This window comes from Thamnophis elegans, chromosome 14 (genome assembly GCF_009769535.1).
Source record: "Thamnophis elegans isolate rThaEle1 chromosome 14, rThaEle1.pri, whole genome shotgun sequence".
NCBI lineage: Eukaryota > Metazoa > Chordata > Lepidosauria > Squamata > Colubridae > Thamnophis > Thamnophis elegans.
Window position 1 is genome coordinate 6726906 of NC_045554.1, and position 16820 is coordinate 6743725.

The window sequence follows — 16820 nt, forward strand, 5'->3', positions numbered from 1 at the left end:
GAAGGGGGGGAAAAAAGGATTAAATCAAAATTATTTGCCAGGAGAACTCTTCTGCAACTGTTTATTGGCACTGAAAGGGTCATGACATTCGAAATGTTATCTCCGTCTTGCCAAAAGAAATGTGGTGATGGAGCAGTTGATTTATTCTTCCCTTTTAATGAAGGAGATGTATAGTTATAGGATGTCACACTGGCAGAATGTGAAAACATGCCGTTTTTTGTTTCTTAAAGGTAAAGTTTCCCCTCGCACATATGTGCTAGTCGTTCCCGACTCTAGATGAGCGGTGCTCATCTCTGTTTCAAAGCCGAAGAGCCAGCGCTGTCCGAAGATGTCTCCGTGGTCATGTGGCCGGCGTAACTCAACACCGAAGGCGCACGGAATGCTGTTCCCTTCCCACCAAAGGTGGTTCCTTTTTTCCTACTTGCATTTTTCACGTGCTTTCGAACTGAAAGGAGCTGGGACAAGTCACGGGAGTTCACTCCGTTATGCGGCACTAGGGATCCGAACCGCCGAACTACCGATCTTTCTGATCGACAAGCTCAGCGTCTTAGCCACTGAGCCACCACGAGCAAGTCCCAAATACAGATGATGGGAATTGTAGGAAATGAAGTTCTACCCCCCCACCCGAAAAAATCCCGCTTCTCTGGACAACCTCTTTCACCTTCCAAAAGTGTTCACTCCATAAACAAGCTTATAAAAGTATAGTGATGTCAGCACCTCGTTTTTATTGCGTTTGGCAAAGCTGGAAAGATTGTAAATTGATCCCAGATTAATAAGATCACCTAGGATCCATCATTTGGGGGGGGCGGTGAAGAAGGGAAGAGATGCTCTAGCGAGATTGGGGGTGATGAGATTATTTTCCTGGTCACATGAAGAACGAGAAAAGTCGAAAGATCGTTCACGTTTCTTTGTTTTCATTCTAGAATTCCCATGGGAATGGAGGAAGATTTGCCAACCGGGATATTTATAGCAGCGGTTTATGAAAAAATAAAACAAAACTCCTCTGCTGGGTCTGTTGAAAGAATGACAAGAGAGTAAGGCTTTAATAAAAAAGACGATCGCTGGTGTAATTGGTTCCACCACAAATGCGCGAACGACAAAAGCGCGTCTGACTAAACCGCGGTGACTAAACCGCGCCGACAAATGAGCGCTGAAGCGCGCCGACAACAGTGCGCCGACAGAAGCGCGCTGTAACCTAACCCTAAAAATAACCCTAACCCTAAACCTAACCCTAACCCTAACCCTTACTTTAACTTAAATCGCGCTTCTGTCGGCGTGCTGTTGTCGCCGCGCTTTTGACATCGCGGTTTTAGCGCCGCGGTTTTGTCGCCGCGCTTTTGACGTTCACGCTTTTGTCGGGTCACGGTGTAATTCACCCAGAGGATAATTTCACTTGATTCTGTCTGGGTGAGAATGAGGCACAGATCATCTTCAACTGCCCCCACCCCCCCCCCCAACCAACCCAGCCCAGCCTGTTATGTTCCAGGGGACTAAAGAGAATCAGTTCTGAAATAGTCAAATTTTTATTTCATGTCTGGATCCAGATTTTATTCATCGAACCATTGTTTAAGCCAGGGGTCGCCAACCTTTTGGAACTCAGGGACCACTACATTCATAATTTTAAATCCCACGGACCACTCATGAATCTTACTGAAGTGCCTGGACTCCCAGTGACGGGATGGGTCCTTCAGGCACTTGGGTTGGCCGCCTGTTTCTGCAACCTTAAACACTCAAAGAGCCATTTGGACCCGTTTCTCACAGAAAACAAAACACCGCCCCCCCCTCCTCTTTCTCTCGCTCTCACCTCTCTCTCTTCTCACCTCTCTCTTTCTCTCATCTCTCTCTCTCATCTCTTTCTCTCATTTTTCTCTCTCATCTTTCTTTCTCTCCCTCATCTTTCTCTCATCTCTTTCTCTCATTTTTCTCTCTCATCTTTCTTTCTCTCTCTCATCTTTCTCTCATCTCTTTCTCTCTTTCTCTCATCTCTTTCTCATTTCTCCCTCTTTCTCTCTCTTCTCATCTCTCTCTTTCTCTCATCTCTCTCTCTCTTCTCATCTCTTTCTCTCATTTTTCTCTCATCTTTCTCTCTCTCATCTTTCTCTCATCTTTCTCTCATTTTTCTCTCTCATCTTTCTTTCTCTCTCTCATCTTTCTCTCATCTCTTTATCTCTTTCTCTCATCTCTTTCTCTCTCTCATTTTTCTCTCTCTCATCTCTCCCTATTTCTTTCTCTCATCTCTCTTTCTCTCTCTCTCTCATCTCTTTCTCATTTCTCCCTTTCTCTCTCTCTCACCTCTCCCTTTCTCTCTCTCTCCCTCATCTTTCTTTCTCTCTCTCATTTCTCTCTTTCTCTCATCTCTCCCTCTTTCTCTATCATCTCTCTCTCTCATCTCTTTCTCTCTCTCTCACCTCTCCCTTTTCTCTCTCCCTCATCTCTTTCTCTCTCTCTCTCTCTCATTTCTCTCTTTCTCTCATCTCTCCCTCTTTCTCTCTTTCTCTCTCTCATTTCTTTCTCACTCTCTTTCTCTCATCGTTCTTTTTCTCTCATCTCTCTCTCTCATCTCTCTTTCTCTCTCCCCCTCTTTCTCTCTTTCTTTCTCTCTCATCTCTTTCTTTCTTTCTCTCTCTCTCTTTTGTTCTCTCTCTATCTCATCTTTCTCTCTCTCTCACCGGTTGGTGACCTCTGGTTTAAGCTGCAGCTCTTCCTCCTGTCTCTCAAGGTTATTCTGACAGCCCATTACAGCTAGTCCCCAACTTACAACCATTCATTTAGTGACCGCACATTACAACAGCACTGAAAAAAGGGACTCAGGATTGTTTTTCACCCTTACGACCGTTGCCGCCTCCCCATGGTCCCGTGATCAAAATCCAGCCGCTTGGCAATTGACTCCTATTTATGACGGTGGCAGCACGTGTCCTGGGGCCCTGTGTTCTCCTTTTGCGTCCTTCTGACAAGCCAAATCAATGGGGGGGGAGGGCAGATTCACTTAACCACGGTGGCAAGGGAGGTTGTAAAACGGGGCAATGTTCCCTTAAAAAACACCTCCGTTAGCCGCTGAAATGGCGGGCTCAATTTGTGGTCGTACGTCGAGGACTACCTGCATATATGGCCACAGTGGGTGTTTTTTTTTTAAAACTTTCACAGATTCGGAGTCGTTACCTTGCTGAAAAGTGCGCAGCTATTTTTTTTTCCTAGGATTTTTTTTTATTTTCCATTTTCATAGCATATAATCACATGTATACTATTACATAGTCAATATCATGTTGTATTATTAAATAATTACATCAATTCATTTTACCATCAACTACCAAAGGGAAAAAAAAAACAGTTATTGGCTCTTCTGCTCCATACACCATATTTATACCTTATCTGACACTTTCTTCCCCTTCTCTCCTCTCCCTTTCTACATTCTATCTTCCCTCCATCATTTTCTACTCTACTTCCCCTTCCTTTCTCCTTCTCCTCTCTCCCCTTACCACTCCTCCTTATACACCTCATCTTCCCCCCTCACCCTCTCTCCTATCCCTCTCTTCCTATCTTTCTTCTCTCCTCTGCTTCCGACTCTTCTACATCCTGTTTTTCCTCCATCATTTTCTACTCTACTTCCCCTTCCTTTCTCCTTCTCCTCTCTCCCCTTACCACTCCTCCTTATACACCTCATCTTCCCCCTTCACCCTCTCTCCTATCCCTCTCTTCCTATCTTCTCTCCTCTGCTTCCGACTCTTCTACATCCTGTCTTCCCTCCATCATTTTCTACTCTACTTCCCCTTCCTTTCTCCTTCTCCTCTCTCCCCTTACCACTCCTCCTTATACACCTCATCTTCCCCCCTCACCCTCTCTCCTATCCCTCTCTTCCTATCTTTCTTCTCTCCTCTGCTTCCGACTCTTCTACATCCTGTTTTTCCTCCATCATTTTCTACTCTACTTCCCCTTCCTTTCTCCTTCTCCTCTCTCCCCTTACCACTCCTCCTTATACACCTCATCTTCCCCCTTCACCCTCTCTCCTATCCCTCTCTTCCTATCTTCTCTCTCCTCTGCTTCCGACTCTTCTACATCCTGTCTTCCCTCCATCATTTTCTACTCTACTTCCCCTTCCTTTCTCCTTCTCCTCTCTCCCCTTACCACTCCTCCTTATACACCTCATCTTCCCCCCTCACCCTCTCTCCTATCCCTCTCTTCCTATCTTTCTTCTCTCCTCTGCTTCCGACTCTTCTACATCCTGTTTTTCCTCCATCATTTTCTACTCTACTTCCCCTTCCTTTCTCCTTCTCCTCTCTCCCCTTACCACTCCTCCTTATACACCTCATCTTCCCCCTTCACCCTCTCTCCTATCCCTCTCTTCCTATCTTCTCTCCTCTGCTTCCGACTCTTCTACATCCTGTCTTCCCTCCATCATTTTCTACTCTACTTCCCCTTCCTTTCTCCTTCTCCTCTCTCCCCTTACCACTCCTCCTTATACACCTCATCTTCCCCCCTCTCTCCTATCCCTCTCTTCCTATCTTTCTTCTCTCCTCTGCTTCCGACTCTTCTACATCCTGTTTTTCCTCCATCATTTTCTACTCTACTTCCCCTTCCTTTCTCCTTCTCCTCTCTCCCCTTACCACTCCTCCTTATACACCTCATCTTCCCCCTTCACCCTCTCTCCTATCCCTCTCTTCCTATCTTCTCTCCTCTGCTTCCGACTCTTCTACATCCTGTCTTCCCTCCATCATTTTCTACTCTACTTCCCCTTCCTTTCTCCTTCTCCTCTCTCCCCTTACCACTCCTCCTTATACACCTCATCTTCCCCCTTCCCCCTCTCTCCTCTCCCTCTCTTCCTATCTTTCTTCTCTCCTCTGCTTCCGACTCTTCTACATCCTGTCTTCCCTCCATCATTTTCTACTCTACTTCCCCTTCCTTTCTCCTTCTCCTCTCTCCCCTTACCACTCCTCCTTATAAACCTCATCTTCCCCCCTCACCCTCTCTCCTATCCCTCTCTTCCTATCTTTCTTCTCTCCTCTGCTTCCGACTCTTCTACATCCTGTCTTCCCTCCATCATTTTCTACTCTACTTCCCCTTCCTTTCTCCTTCTCCTCTCTCCCCTTACCACTCCTCCTTATACACCTCATCTTCCCCCTTCACCCTCTCTCCTGTCCCTCTCTTCCTATCTTCTTCTCTCCTCTACTTCCAACTCTTCTACATCCTGTCTTCCCTCCAGCATTTTCTACTCTATTTCCCCTTCCTTTCTCCTTCTCCTCTCTCCCCTTATCACCTCATCTTCCCCCATCACCCTCTCTCCTGTCCCTCTCTTCCCATCTTTCTTCTCTCCTCTGCTTCCCACTCTTCCTCTAATTCACTTGGTGTATTTCAGCTTCTGAGCAAACTCCCTTTTGTGCGCAGCTATTTAGCACAAAAGATCAACAAGCAAACCGCATGCACATTCTACCTGGAAGCAGTTGCGTTAAGGGAGACGGTTCTTCTCGTTTATGTTCTTTTTTTCTAAGAGCGATCTAGGAAAAAGGAAGATACAAAAAAGGATAGGATTTGCGTTGATCTCCTCGTTTTATCTTTACAGCATCGGACTTTCCTTTCACCACCAGATGCATCCACAGCTGAGCATGCTTTCGGCTTTGGCCCAGCCGCTACACTCTTTCTGGTGCAACTACTAGCCCTCTGCTCTTCCCCATTAGCGCACTGGACAACTTCCGGCTTCAGGGGCTCATGTTCCAGCATCATATCTTTTTGTCTTTTGGTACTGTCCATGGGGCTTTCATGGTGAAGATACTGGGGGGGTTGCCATCTCCGTCGCCATTTTCTCAGAGCTCTCTGCTATGACCTGTCCGTCTTGGGTGGCCCTGCATGGCATAGCTCGTAGCTTTGTTGCGATGGATGGCTGTGAAGGTTGGACCATAAGGAAGGCTGAGTGCCAAAGAATGGAGGCCTTTGAACTCTGGCGCTGGAGAAGACTCCTGCAAGTCCCTTGGACTGCAAGGCCATCCAACCGGTCAGTCCTAGAGGAGATCAACCCTGGCTGCTCTTTAGAAGGCCAGATCCTGAAGAGGAAACTCAAAGACTTTGGCCACCTAATGAGAAGGAAGAAGGACTCCCTGGAGAAGAGAACCTCATGCTGGGAACAATAGAGGGCAAAAGAAGAAGGACTGCAAGTTGATCCAACCGGTCAGTCCTAGAGGAGATCCACCCTTGACTACTCTTTAGAAGGCCAGATCCTGAAGAGGAAACCCAAAGACTTTGGCCACCTAAGGAGAAAGGAGGACTCCCTGGAGAAGAGCCTCATGCTGGGAACGATGGAGGGCAAAAGAAGAAGGGGACGGCAGAGAAGGAGGAGGCTGGATGGAGTCACCAAAGCAGTCAGTGTGAGATTAAATGGACTCCAGGGAATGGTAGAGGACAGGAAGGCCTGGAGCAGTGGTACTCAACCTGATCCCTACCGCCCATTAGTGGGCGTTCCAGCTTTCATGGTGGGCGGTGGGGGGGTTTGCTGTAACTCTGCTTTATAAATTTTATAAAGTAAAGTTACTTCCCTACTTTATAAATCACCATTACTGTGGAACCGGTGGGCGGTTAGGAAATTTTACTACTAACAGAGATACAAAAGTGGGCGGTAGGTATAAAAAGGTTGACTACCCCTGGCCTGGAGAAACATTGTCCATGGGGTTGCGATGGGTTGGACAAGACTTCTAGACTAACAACAACCTAATTTTATGCAGCAGCAGTTACCCTGTGACCTTCCCCCCCCTAAAAAAAATATAATTAAAGGAAAGCGAAAACCAGTCTGAAAAGAACAAGCAACAAGCCACCAACCCTTCAAATGAAGAAACAAGAATGAGAGAAATCGACAAGTCCAGAACCCAAATATTAGACATTCACCTAAATATCTTCGCTTGCGTTAAGTATTTCCTAGCTTTGTCTATTTCTTCAATAAGCTTCTTCAAATCGTCACCTTCGAACAAGGGGAAAACAGGATCCTGGAGGGGGGGGGGGAAAAGCAAATGAACCAAGAATGCAATTTTTGCTTCGTTTGTTCAAGCACAGATCAATTGATCATTAAAGGAAAAAGAAAGGTCGAAGTTCAAGCAACATCCCTCTTCCCAGGAAGCAGGAAATCTGTCCTGATAATGTCGTTCGGTCCACGTGATTGGGAAAATATTAGAATATGCAGAATAGGTGAACCCTTGAAATCAAAGAGTAGGAACAATCTTGATTATTACCAATATATGGGAATTATTTTATCCGTGGTTAGAGAATAAAGATGAAAAAAGCAGAAGAGTGAAACAGAGAAAATGTTTTAAGGAAGTTAAATAAGAAGAGGATTGTTATAGTATTAGGTATGGTATATATTAATATTAGTATTAAGTTAAGAATAGATAAAATAGTAAATATGGCTGTAATCTGTAATTGCTGTCGTATAAAATATTTGCACAAAATATATGTCCAAAAATGACATACTGTTTAATGGAAGAGGTTTGAATTAAAATAAAATAAAATAAATATATTTTAAAAAATGGGTTCCACCACAAAACCGCGCTCGACTAAACCGCGTCGCTGATGTCATCAACAGGGCGACAACAGCGCGGAGACAGAAGCACGCTGTAAACCCTAAATCTAAAATTAACCCCTAAACCTAAACCTAACCCTTAACCTAACCCTAACCCTAACCCTTAACCTAACCCTAAACCTAACCCTTACCTTAAGTTGAATCACCTTGCTTTCAAAGCGCTATTGAAAGCGCCCTTCTTTCTCCGCGCTGGCTGTTGTCGCCCTGTTGATGACGTCAGCGACGCGGTTTAATCAGGCGTGGTTTGGTCGAGCGCGGTTTTGACGGGTCACGTAAAAAATGTCCTTCTGCCCATATAAAGGTAATCCTTGATTTATGATCCTACAAGTCCCTACAAACTCGTGCTACAAGTCCCTTCCTGAACTTCCGGTTTGCCCGTAGGGCCGGTTTTTTGCGCTCCCCGGAGGCTTCAGGGAAGTTCCTGAAGCCTCCAGAGGGCCTCCGGGGGAAGCAGGGGAGGCTATTTTTGCCCTCCACAGGCGCCTATAAAGCCTCTGGAGCCTGGGGAGGGCGAAAAAAGCATCGAAAATATGGCGGGGGGGGGGAGAGCGCCTGTCATTCGTGCAGGAGCGCTGGGTGTGTGTCACGCATTGCATTATGGGTGTGGCACACCTGCGCACGACCCCCCCTGCGCTCCCCCTGCTTTAGGCCCGCGAGCCAAAAACGTTTCGCCATCACTGACCTAGATGATTGAGTATCTCCACAGACAATATAATATATAGTAGTTTCAATGTTTGTAAGCTGCTTACAAGATGGGTGGCACATTAATTTGATCAATACATTAAATAAACAAATGAATGAAGATGGTTGAAACAACAGGGGCCAAAAGCCCTGTGTTAAAACTCCATGAGGTCCAAGGTCCTGTCCTTGCAACTTCTAATGCAGTGTTTTTAGAATAGAATAGAATAGGATAGGATAGGTTAGGATAGAATAATGGAATGAGAATAGAATAGAGTGGAATAGGAAAGAATAGAATGGAATAATATAATGGAATGAGAATAGAATGGAATAGGAAAGAATAGAATAGAATAGAATAATGGAATGAGAATAGAATAGAATGGAATAGGAAAGAATAGAATAGAATAGAATAGAATAGAATAATGGAATGAGAATAGAATAGAATGGAATAGGAAAGAATAGAATGGAATAGGAAAGAATAGAATAGAATAGAATAGAATAGAAAAGAATAGAATGGAATAGGAAATAGGAAATAATAGAATAGAATAGAATAATATAATGGAATGAGAATAGAATAGAATGGAATAGGAAAGAATAGAATAGAATAAGAGTTAGAAGGGACCTTGGAGGTCTTCTAGGTTTTCTGCTTAGGCAGGAAATCCTACACCACTTCAGACAAATGGAATATCCAACATCTTCTTTGAAACTTCCAGTGTTGGAGCATTCACAACTTCTGGAGGCAAGTTGTTCCATTGATCAATTGTTCTAACTGTCAGGAAGTTTGTCCTTAGTTCTAGGTTGCTTCTCTCCTTGATTAGTTTCCACCCATTGGTTCTTGTCCTGCCCTCACATGCTTTGGAGAATAGCTTGACTCCCTCTTCTTTGTGGCAGCCTCTGAGATATTGGAAGATTCCTATCATATCTTCCCTAGTTCTTTTTTTCATTAAACTAGACACACCCAGTCCCTGCAACATTTCTTCATATGTTTTGGCTCCAGTCCCCTAATCACCTTTATTGCGCTTCGCTTTTTCAATCTTGGCAACCTGAAGTTATGTTCCCAATTAGCAGGTTATCCAGATTGATAAATACGGGTTGCCGTGACCTCATTGTAAAATTATTGATTACGAGTTGGGTCAAGAAGTACCTCCTCATCTTTAAAACCTTGCGAAAGCAGTTGGTGCGTGGCCAACTGTCCGTCCGCATCTCCATGGCAACGATGGTAGCGTCCGCCGGTCTGGAAGGCGAGTTTCTTGAGAAAGTCGTTGGCCACTCTGTCGGAGACAACAAGGAGAACGCCCCAAACTGGGAGTCATTTGAGTTCAATCTTCAACGTTAAGTTCTAAGGGTAGTGGTGGGATTCAGCCGGTTTGCACCTATTCGGGAGAACCGGTTGTTTACTTTCTAAGCAGTTGGGAGAACCGGTTGTTGGAAGAAATGCCATTTTGGGTTTTTCCCACTTTCAGGGCTAATCCTGTAAAGAAGGCAGGAAGGAAAGAAACTTTCTGGTGTTGTTTCAAGCCTCATTCTTTATCGTGACCCGTCAAAACCGCGCTCGACTAAGCCGCGCCCGATTAAACCGCGTCGCTGACGTCATCAACAGGGCGACAACAGCCAGCGCGGAGAAAGAAGGGCGCTTTAAATAGCGCTTTGAAAGCAAGCCGATTCAACTTAAGGTAAGGGTTAGGGTTAGGTTTAGGGTTAGGTTTAGGGTTAGGTTAAGGGTTAAGGTTAGGTTTAGGGTTAGGTTAAGGGTTAGGTTAAGGGTTAGGGTTAGGTTAAGGGTTAGGTTTAGGGTTAGGTTTAGGGTTAGGTTTAGGGTTAGGATTAGGTTTAGGGGGGTTAGGTTTAGGGGTTAATTTTAGGTTTAGGGTTTACAGCGTGCTTCTGTCTCCGCACTGTTGTCGCCCTGTTGATGACATCAGCGACGCAGTTTAGTCGAGCGTGGTTTAGTCGAGTGCGGTTTTGTGGTGGAACCATTATTTATTGCCCCGAGGATCCTATCTTGTGGATAGCCACAGGAAGCGCTAAAAGGAAGCGCTTCCAAGCAGTGGTGGGATTCAGCTGGTTCACACCTATTCGGGAGAACCAGTTGTTAACTTTCTAAGCAGTTGGGAGAACCGGTTGTTGGAAGAAATCTCCTTTTGTTTTTTTCCCCCACAGGAAAATCCTGTAAAGAAGGCAGGAAGAAAAGAAACTTTCTGGTGTTGTTTCTAGCCTCATCTTTATTGCCCTGCTTACAGAAACTGCCTCTCCGGTTAACCCTTAGTACATTGTCACAGCTAAGGCGAAGCGCCCATCGACCGGAGTGACGTTGAGTTGGCCACGCCCACCCAGTCACATGACCACCGAGCCCCGTGCAGAGAACCAGTTGTTAAATTATTTGAATCCCACCACTGTCTAAAAATCAGGAAGACTAAGAGAAGTTGGCCACTTGCTAAATTGGCCATGGTGCAGAACCTCGTTCTCATGCTGACCCAGGGTTCAAATTTTTGAAAAATCACTTTGGGAAGCCGAGGGTGAGTTATACCCGTCCGTGCAATTGAAAGAAATGGTGTGGATGGTAATGGCTTGGTTCTTCTTAACTGCTTCGATTTCTTTGAGAATTAAGCTGCAACTGGTGTCAGGTTTTCCATCAGTCAAAACGTACAGGGCTTCCACATTTTCCAGACTAAGTGCTCTCTGAAAACGACAAGAAACACACCTTGAATTAAATCAAGAGCTTAGGCACTACAATCATCATCTTTTAAGGACCCCATAATCCCTGGAGGGATGGAGTCTGGGCAATTGAATGGAACTAAGGTAAAAGAAAAGGTTCTTCTTGCACATATATGCTAGACTTTCCTGACTCTAGGGGGCGGTGCTCATCTCCGTTTCAAAGCTGAAGAGCCAGCACTGTCCGAAGACGTCTCCGTGGTCATGTGGCCAGCATGACTAAATGCCGAAAGACACATGGAACACTGTTCCCTTCCCACCAAAGGTGGTTCCTCTTTTTCTACTTGCATTTTTTACGGGCTTTCGAACTGCTAGGTTGGCAGAAGCTGGGACAAGTCACGGGAGCTCACTGTTATGCGGCGCTAGGGATTCGAACTGCCGACCTTTCTGATCAACAAGCTCAGCTTCTTAGCCACTGAGCCACCTTGAGGTGGAGCTTTTACCTCACAATCAGGGGACTGTAAGTTCGATCCTCGGTAGAGGCAGATATTTCTCTCTCTGGGCACAATGAGAATATATCTGTTGAACAAAACTCAGCATTGGCGACAGGGACAGCATCTGGCCATTAAATCACTCTAGCTAGCTCTATTAAAAAAACTCCCACTAAATATTCCCCCAAGATAGGATTGGAATCCAGAAAATTCGTCTCAGATTATAAGGTTTTGAAGGGGAAACCCATTCTCTATGCTAGGGCCTTCAAACATGGTGGCTTTAAGACTTGTGGACTTCCTCCTGAAGTCTGGCTGAGGAAATCTGGGAGTTGAAGTCCACAAGTCTTAACAATGCCAAGGTTGGAGACTCCTGCTCTAGGCCATTGGCTCCAGGGTTAACGGCAACACCACTCAACCGCAAAGCTTTCTGTTCAACTACTAAACCAACCCGTAAAGCCTTCAGAATGGATGTACTCCCATGAGCCTGAAAGAGAGACACCCACTGGGCAGCGTCATGGCACGTCTCATCGGTGGCCTCCACAAGGCACTCCTGCCAAAGTTGGACCTCTTCTGCAAAGGCGATGAGGTTGAACCTGGAGAGAAAGCGAGATATCCATCAGCAAGCCCCAATCAGTGTGGACAACCACATTGGCGAGGATCATGTTGAGATATATGAAACTAAGTGGCCAACTGATTATATCCTTACAATTCACTCTTCTTATCCTAAGCAATTAGTTGATATTTCTATGAGGGTGGAATGGGACGCGGTGGCTCAGTGGCTAAGATGCTGAGCTTGTCGATCAGAAAGGCCGGCAGTTCGGCGGTTCGAATCCCTAGCGCCGCGTAACGGAGTAAGCTCCCGTTACTTGTCCCAGCTTCTGCCAACCTAGCAGTTCGAAAGCACGTAAAAAATGCAAGTAGAAAAAATAGGGACCACCTTTGGTGGGAAGGGAACAGTGTTCTGTGCGCCTTCGGCATTGAGTCATGCTGGCCACATGACCACGGAGACGTCTTCGGACAGAGCTGGCTCTTGGGCTTTGAAACGGAGATGAGCACCGCCCCCTAGAGTCAGGAACGACCAGAGGTGGGTTCCTACCAGTTCGCACCTATTCGGTAGAACCGGTTCGTCAAATCTACCGAACCGGTTAGAAGAGGTTCCACCAGTGGACCCGGAAAGCAGGCCACACCTACAGAAGAGGTTCCAGAATTTTTTGAAACCCACCACTGGTCCTTGGATAGGATTATTCTACACTATCACTCCTATTTATAAAACTCAGTGCCACTGTGAAAGGTAAGGATGACTACTGTGTTTGTGGTACAATCAGAACATTGCGTGTGTTGAAGTTGTTTTAACGCAAACCAAAGATGCCTTTTAAAAAACAAGTTTACATCATATTCTTATGCATGCCAGTGCTGTGTGTGAGGTCATTTAAGGTGGTTCTGACAAGTGTCGTCGGCATCTTCATATCCGGTCACATGGGCGGCAAGCCACTCCCATCCAGTCACATGGGCAGCAAGCCACTCCCACAAGAGGCCACACCCACAGAGTAGGTTCAAACAATTTTTGAAACCCACCACTGGGAACGACTAGCACATATGTGCGAGGGGAGCCTTTTCCTTTACCTTATGAGGGTGGAGAAGATCAAGTGGTCTTCCTTTCATTATCTCTGGACAATCCACTCCTTCTGAGCAAGGACCACACTAGTTCCTTGAATAACATTTGACTACCTTCTAAAATGGACTGACTGAGGCCACGACAAAACTTTGGTTAAAGTTGCATCGGCTTCGTATTCTCTGTAGTCACATAAATCACATCTTCTACCATGTTAATATTTTGGTAACTATTTTTGAGATCTTTGAAATAAGGTTCCTCAGGTCACAGCTTCTGCATTATTAACTCCCTTGGCTTCCTGTGGTTGGGACTTCTGGGTGTATAATTTATTAATGGGAATCAACTCCAAACACATCACATAGCTCAGTTACTGTATTTTTCGGAGTATAAGACGTACCAAGGTTTTAAAGAGGCAAATAAAAAAAAAAAGTTTTTGCGCTGCAGACCTCCCCAAAATGGACCGTTTTTCGCAAAACCAGGCCCCCTTTTTTTCCAAAAAAGGGCATGAATAGCCTTTAGGAGGCTTGTAGAATGCTCCTGGGGGGGACGGAGAGGCCCCAAAATGAGCAAAAAACGGGCCCTTATTTGTCAAAAAAAGGGCATGCATAGCCCAAAGGACTGGGGGGGGGCGGGGGGGGGGGCAAAATTGAGCAAAAAATGGCCCATTTTTCGCTCATTTCTGCCCTCCTCAGCCCCCAGGAGCACTGGAAGCCTCTTAAAGGCTATGCACAGCCATTTTTTGCAAACGGGGCGGGGTTTCCGGAGGCCAAAAATGCTGCATTCAGTGTATAAGAAGCAGCCAGGTTTTCAGCCTCTTTTTTGAGGGGAAAAGGTGCATCTTATACTCCAAAAAATACAGTATTTCTTGCAAATAGGACTTTGCCTGGGAATTCCCACCACAACCTTCAGCAGATCCACTGAGTAGGTTTCCTCCAAAACGTTCCAAGTGTTGTAGCTATATAGGGCTATCCGGCAACCAGTTAGAGCTCTTATATCATCATCATCTTCTTCTTCTTTTAATGACGCTATAATCCCTTGCGGGGTGGAGTCTGGGCAACTGAATGGAGTGGAGTGTTTACTGGCCGGATACCGTCCCCATCGCCAATGCGGAGTTTTCCCCCCAGCAGATATATTCTCATCGTGCCCAGGGAGAGAAATATCTGCCTCTACCTAGGATCGAACTCACAGCCTCCTGGTTGTGAGGCGAGAGCTCCGCCTCTAGGCCACCACACCACCCAGTTAGAGCTCTTATATCATCATCATCTTCTTTTAACGATCCCATAATCGCTTGCGAGGTGGAGTCTGGGCACCTGAATGGAGCGGAGTGTTTACTGGCCAGATGCTGTCCCTGTCGCCAATGCGGAGTTTTTTTCCAGCAGATATATTCTCATCGTGCCCAGATAGAAAAATATCTGCCTTTACCCAGGATCGAACTCACAGCCTCCTGATTGTGAGGCAAGAGCTCTCCCTCTAGGCCACCGCACCACCCAGTTACAGCTCTTATAGATCAACACAAAACAGAGAGCTGAATTCTGATCCCTTGGAAGAAATTTGGGGGCGGGGAGGGGTGGGGAGCCTGCTTATGAGGACAACTTACCAGTCCGAGACTGGTTATCCCTGGAATGAGGTAAGCTACTATCCCTGCAGCTTCCTTACTTGGTGGCCTTCTTCCTCAGCTGGTCCCAGATCAGGGAGGTGAGCTCTTTGGCCAGCAGACTCAAGGAGTGCCCCATGGAACCGGACGTGTCGATGAGAATGCAAATGTTGGCTTCCAAGATGACCCCAAAGAATCGGCGGCTGCCTGAGGAGGAGAATTGTTTGCCCGTTGAGACCCTTTCATCTTACTTAGCACGGGGTTTAATCTAAAGAATCGGAATCGGGATAGACAGACCCGAGAGAAGCCACTGTAGTCTTCGGACGTAGCATCGCAATACTCTCTCCATCTGCTCGATGTAGTCGTCCAAATCTTTGGGTTGAATCTGCAGATGCTTCACCATCCCCTGGGAGACAAGATGTCAAGATGTCACTCTAAGAGTGGCCAATGTAGGCTAGGCTAAGTAAGCAAAGCCATGTAGGGCTAAGACACTTTTTACTAGAAGGCCTGTTTAGAGCAGAATCTTGTACATGTGAATGTGTCTCCACCTCCCTCGTTTTATGTGAATTAGGCTCATTTTCTCATCCATCTATCTATCTATCTATCTATCTATCTATCTATCTATCTATCTATCTATCTATTTCTATCTAGTCTATCTACCTATCTGTGCAGTTACTATGTGTCTATCTAATTTGTCTATCATTTTTATCTGTCTGTCTTTCTTTCTGTCTGACTTTCTGTCCGTCTATCTATCTATCTATCTATCTATCTATCTATCTATCTATCTATCTATCTATCTATCTATCATCATCCATCCATCCATCCATTTATTTCACATCTATTTATCCACCCATCTGGCAGTCTTCCCTCTGTCTGTCTGTCTGTCTGTCTGTCTACCTCTCTATCTATCCTATCCCATCCCATCCCATCCTATCCCATCTATCCATCTATTTCACTTATCTATCTATCCACCCATCTGTCAGTCTTCCCTCTGTATGTCTGTCTACCTGTCTCTATCTATCCTATCCCATCCCATCCCATCATCCATCCATCCATCCATCCATCCATCCATCCATCCATCCATCTCACTTATCTATCTATCCACCCATCTGTCAGTTTTCTCTCTGTCTGTCTGTCTACCTGTCTTTATCCTATCCTATCCTATCCCATCCCATCCATCCATTTCACTTATCTATCTATCCACCCGTCTGTCAGTCTTCTGTCCGTCCATCCATCCATCCATCCATCTATCCTATCCATTTATCCAACCTATCTGTCTAGCTATCCATCCACCTGTAGTCTTCTCTCTGTCTGTCTGTCTGTCTTTATCTATCCTATTCCATCACATACATACATACATACATACATACATACATTTCACTTATCTATCTATCCACCCATCTGTCAGTCTTCTCTCTGTCTGTCTGTCTACCTGTCTTTATCTATCCTATCCCATCCCATCCATCCATCTATTTCACTTATCTATCTATCCACCCATCTGTCAGTCTTCTGTCCATCCATCCATCCATCCATCCATCCATCCAGCTATCCTATCCATTTATCCAACTTATCTGTCTAGCTATCCATCCACCTGTAGTCTTCTGTCTGTCTGTCTCTGCCTGTCTGTCTTTCTCTCTATATATTATCTCACCCCTATCTGTCTGTCTGTCTGTCTGTCTATCTGCCTGCCTGCCTGCCTGCCTGCCAGTTTTGGAAAAACCATGACCCTTAAAGGCAACCTAGAAATAATAACAACAGCAAACAAAAAAACCAAAAACAAGAATGAACATCGACGGCTGAGTACAGGTTGCAGAAATATTGCTATGATTACTCATATCGCAGTCTTGGCTGGGGAATTGTGGGAGTTGAAGTCCGCACATCTTCCAGGGGCCAAGGGTGGGAAACACCACCGCGCACAATCAGGATTACCAAAGACACAGGTCAAGCTCCCTCCAAAAGCACCAAAGGAGGGGAGGGACTTACTTGCATTTCTACACTTGGGAAAATGTCGCAATATTTCGCCGAAACTTTCTTGTGCAACGATTCCACCCTCTCCTTCCGATGGACACTGCCGGGCCCAAAAACGACAGTGGGCAAATCTAACTTCAGCTTTTTCAGGCTCCATTTCCCCAGCCACTGTTGGGAGAGGAGAAAAGAACTGGGAGGGTTTGTTGTGTGAATGGGGAAACGCACCGCAACTGAAGAAGCATTCAACGATTCAACCGTCATTCTGTTCAG

The 16820-nt window shown here is 45.7% G+C and overlaps 1 protein-coding gene across 1 annotated transcript in view; it reads right to left on the minus strand.

Moving 5' to 3' along the window:
- Positions 1-633: 633 nt before the first annotated feature.
- VWA3A (von Willebrand factor A domain containing 3A) overlaps positions 634-16820 on the minus strand; it is a 34845-nt gene continuing 18658 nt past the window's right edge. The window contains exons 15-23 of the mRNA XM_032230243.1: positions 16566-16718; positions 14880-14988; positions 14645-14789; positions 11825-11969; positions 10761-10912; positions 9378-9504; positions 6868-6965; positions 5426-5489; positions 634-1012 (exon numbers count right to left, since the gene is read on the minus strand). Of these exons, the coding sequence (XP_032086134.1) occupies positions 5441-5489; positions 6868-6965; positions 9378-9504; positions 10761-10912; positions 11825-11969; positions 14645-14789; positions 14880-14988; positions 16566-16718 (978 nt within the window). The 3' untranslated portion in view covers positions 634-1012; positions 5426-5440. The remainder of the gene's footprint in view (positions 1013-5425; positions 5490-6867; positions 6966-9377; positions 9505-10760; positions 10913-11824; positions 11970-14644; positions 14790-14879; positions 14989-16565; positions 16719-16820) is intronic.